The 4,134-nt window shown below is 31.7% G+C and overlaps 1 protein-coding gene across 1 annotated transcript in view; it reads left to right on the top strand.

Moving 5' to 3' along the window:
- Positions 1 to 4,134, top strand: part of LOC117176575 — a 39,837-nt gene that overhangs the window by 33,741 nt on the left and 1,962 nt on the right. Inside the window, exons 6-7 of the mRNA XM_033366828.1 lie at positions 485 to 495; positions 3,103 to 3,341. Coding sequence (XP_033222719.1) covers positions 485 to 495; positions 3,103 to 3,341 — 250 coding nt within the window. The remainder of the gene's footprint in view (positions 1 to 484; positions 496 to 3,102; positions 3,342 to 4,134) is intronic.

Here is a 4,134-nt window from a genome sequence, read left to right as displayed (position 1 = left end):
ACCTATAATAAAAAATGCAGACAAGTAAATAAAGATGAATAAAAATTAAGACAAGTTGAAGATCATTATTTTAAAAATATTCTCGAAGCATACACATCGTTTCAAGAGGAAGCATTTCAATTTTGGAACAAAAATATTGAAAATTGGAAAAAGTTTGATAATTTTGTGGAAAAAACAGCATTTTGTTTGCTCTACCGATTGCAATTTTTTAAATTATTTGAATTTACAGTGGAACTCTTTTATACCGCTGATTTTGGGGCTCACCTTGAGTGCAAATTAACTCATTGTAGCCCGTTCCGTTTTTGTTTGTTCACGCTCGACTGCTCGCTTGAGTGATAACCGCAGATCCCGCGCCCCCCGCGCAGTTCCTACCTACAACCTACGGCGCGGCTTCAATTCTCGGAATGGCTATAGAAGGGAGGGCTATTGAAGTGTTTCACTTTATTTATATTCATTCTAAACTAATTCGCTTTTAATTTTACAGGTTTAAAAAACGTACGAGAATTTTTACATCCTAATAAATTCCTTTCTTGGCTGTAGTAAGCACTCAAAGTATTAATGGTTCCTTTATGTTCCATGCAGTAGAAGGTTATTGTGTGGAAATTATTTCTTGAAAATTGCTCAAGAAGCTGCTAAACTTTAATTTGCAATAAGTTAATAACAAATGCAGTCAGAGTAATTTTGGACATGTAGCGAAAATTGTAACATTCCTAAGTTGATAATTTAAATTAGTTAAGGGGGTTTCAACCAGAATCTAAAACAAGTTAAGGTTTTAAACTGATTATAGATTCTGATCATTAAGGAATTTAAACTATTAATTTAAAAATATCTGAATTTAGTCCACCTGTCTAAAATTATCCCGTTAAATGGCACTTCTTTTTTCCCATTTTTTCGACAACCGAGTTTTTCTTATTTAAAATGCGGAGGGGATGGGATCGATGACCAAAAAAATAACATCGATTTTTTGGATTATTCCACAGTGGGCTGGGAGATCACCAAAAGTGGCTAAAATTAAACATTTTCTTTAATTTATATTTTGGCATAAGGGGGTTTCTGAGTTCACTAAATTCGAATTTGAAGATGAAATTCATTAATTCAAAATAGCGTATTTCGAGAAAATTTAGGGAGAATTTTTTTCGTTGAATGTGCACGTATTTCCATAATCTTTTTTTATGTAATTTTTATAAAATTATTGTTATTTTCAACGAAGTGTCTCGCTGTCCCAGAATTTTGGATGAGTAGTTGAATATTTTTCAAGCACTTGGTTGCATTTTTCAGAAAACTAGATGTAGCCTATTTGAAATTCAAACCATAATTTTTGTATTAACCTTGAACATTAAAACAAATTTCTTTGATAAAAATATTCTATTATTGTAGTTTTAATAACTGAATAATATTGATAAAAAAAGAATGTTATAAATCGAAGTATCTCATCTTGAAATTTGGGTCGATTAGTCTAATATCTATTTTTGATAAAGTGAGCTATTCATCCTGAATTTTCAGGACCACTAGTCCTAACCCCTTTCCAACTCCACAATTTTTTCGGGACGGCTATACACAACTTTTTAAAATTCTTTCAATTCGGGAATTTTTAAATTCGATAATATTATAAACTGTTCGGGAATTATCCAATTAGGTATTTTTGCAGTGTCGGGAATTTTATATCTCTAGATTTTTAGACGTTCCGTGCATGTGAAATTGTACAAGCTCCATTTTATTTGCTGATATCGTAATGGACCTAAAGGTACTATACAACTTTAGATACCAGGTGGAACTTCGGGAAACTTTTGATTCAAAAAGTGTATTCTGCTCTAAAATCCTCAAAATCATGAGCGCAAAGTGAGAGGATTCAAACCCGAGCTAATGTCTTGATTTATTTTCTATATCGTGTTAATTTATGATTACTTTAAAAAGCGATAACAAATATAACATTTAGATTAATAACATTATAAAGCAGTTTTTCGGAAATTTTCTTCAAAAAACATGAATAACAACAACAAACATTTCTTCAATTCATTACGACCCATAATTAATAGGATCAGTTTAAATATCATAATGTTTAGTGAAAAGTTTCTTTAACTTATCTATATTATGAAAAATAAGTATGATTTTATTATTTTTAAGGTTGGTCTTTAGCCACTTTAGGTGGTCACCCAGCCCACAATGCATCCTAATAAACACCATAAAGGAAATGCAGGAATGATATATTGCCCTTATATGCAATAATATAACAGCAGGTATCCAACCTACATAATAATACATAAAATAATATTTCCAAATAAAAAAATGCCAATGTTAATCGTTCTCCCAGAATCCTCGCTATCAAATTCCAAACACATTATACTTGAAGTGCACAGATATGACAACTATATGATACAAAGTGCATAAATGTTAGATTAGGAGGTAGGGAGCAGAAAGAGAGCATATTTTCTTGGGTGTGGTGTCGAATAGCCATGGGGTGGGGTGATGACAGGCGATTGTGGCAAACCTGTATAAAATGACGGATCCCTCAATGCTAGAGTCATGTGCACTTCGTCTCTTTGTTACAAGAGGTCAACTGATATAACGGTAGAAAACGGAGACAGGAGAGAGTAATCTCAGAAAATCGAAAGGATCCAACATGCTTTTCTTAGTGAGTAGTCAGTACCTCGTGAATTTCCTTTTAAGTAGGCGCCAGGCTAGTGAAGTGTTTGTGTGGGGTGATTGCCATTGAACTTGAATTTATTTTGGATTACCGTTCACGGTATTTCTTCATTATTCATGTCAATCTGGTTTTACTTTTCGCAATGAAAATTCAACAAAAAGTCTAACGATTTTTTGAATAAGGGCAAACAATCTTATTAAATTGAATCATATAATAATATAATATACAATAATATGAGATCATTTAAAATGAAGGAGGATATCTTAGAACTAAAGATAAATAGTTTCTCCTGAGTCAAAAGGAATTGTTTATGGCACTTAAATTTTGTTTTTTCATCATTATTTTTCTTATCCTTTGAATGACCCTTTATTTTTTTTATATTAATTCTATACGTATTTATTCAATTGTTCAGTTCAGAGGAAAGCTTTTAAAAAAATGATAAAATGTTCTTTTGTTAGATAATGTTGTCGACTATTTCTATGGTATTTGGTGCACCCCAATGGTATGGTCCACCAGGAGGTTATGGTGCGTTGAAACCAGCGCCCCTGGGACCAGATGGTACTGTAGTGGATACACCGGAAGTTGCTCAGTTGAAATCAGCACATTTATCAGCTTTAGCTGAAGCAGCAGCACGTGCACCAAAAGGACCTGATGGACCTTCAGCTTACTCCACCGGAGATTATATTCCTCGTTACAGGTATATAAAATTTTACCCAATAAAATGGGTACTCGATTTTGTTATTTTACTCAATTTGAGGCATTTCAAGGCTACACATTTTTATTTGAATAACCCTTTCAGGCTTCACAGAAATATTATTCTTCAAGCTTTTCTGGGAATATTTTCATTATAAAAGTTCTTTGAACGTCAGTGAAAAATATGAATTAAAATATGCTTTAGTTTGAAGAAATGAATTTTTGCCACCATCCAAATTTTCATGTATTTAATATTTAATCTGAGATTTGAATTTTTAAGGCTTTTAAATTTGAAAACTTGGCCCTGTTCAAAATTTGCATCCCTAAAATTGTAAAGCTCTTAATTTAAAAGGTTTCGTGAATTTTGGAGGACCTACAATTTTGAAAATATTACCTTTCTTGTCATTTAAATTTGAAATAGATGGATATTGTAGACTACTTCAACTTTTATCAAGATATTTTAAAACTGATAAATCAACTTTTAGAAATCATAATATATAAAAGCATTTTATGTTGACATTTCGAAAAGACAACAATTGTAGTTTGAAGTTCTTCTAGCTTGCAAGTGTGAAATTGAAAACAAAATTTTTGGGCAGGAATACTTTCAAATTGAAATACATTGAATATTCTAATAATTTAGAATTAAAATCCTAATATTCGTACGTTTTGCCAATTTTAAAAAATACAATTTTTTATTTCTATCAGTGGAAGCTTCTAATGTGTCCCCTAAGGGTTTACATTTTTCTTACACCTTCTTTATTCCTTTACACACCCTCCACACACTTACTTGGTGGTGG

Source organism: Belonocnema kinseyi, chromosome 7, assembly GCF_010883055.1.
Source record: "Belonocnema kinseyi isolate 2016_QV_RU_SX_M_011 chromosome 7, B_treatae_v1, whole genome shotgun sequence".
NCBI lineage: Eukaryota > Metazoa > Arthropoda > Insecta > Hymenoptera > Cynipidae > Belonocnema > Belonocnema kinseyi.
The sequence above is the reverse complement of the archived record's forward strand: the minus strand, read 5'-3'. Positions and strand labels throughout refer to the sequence as shown.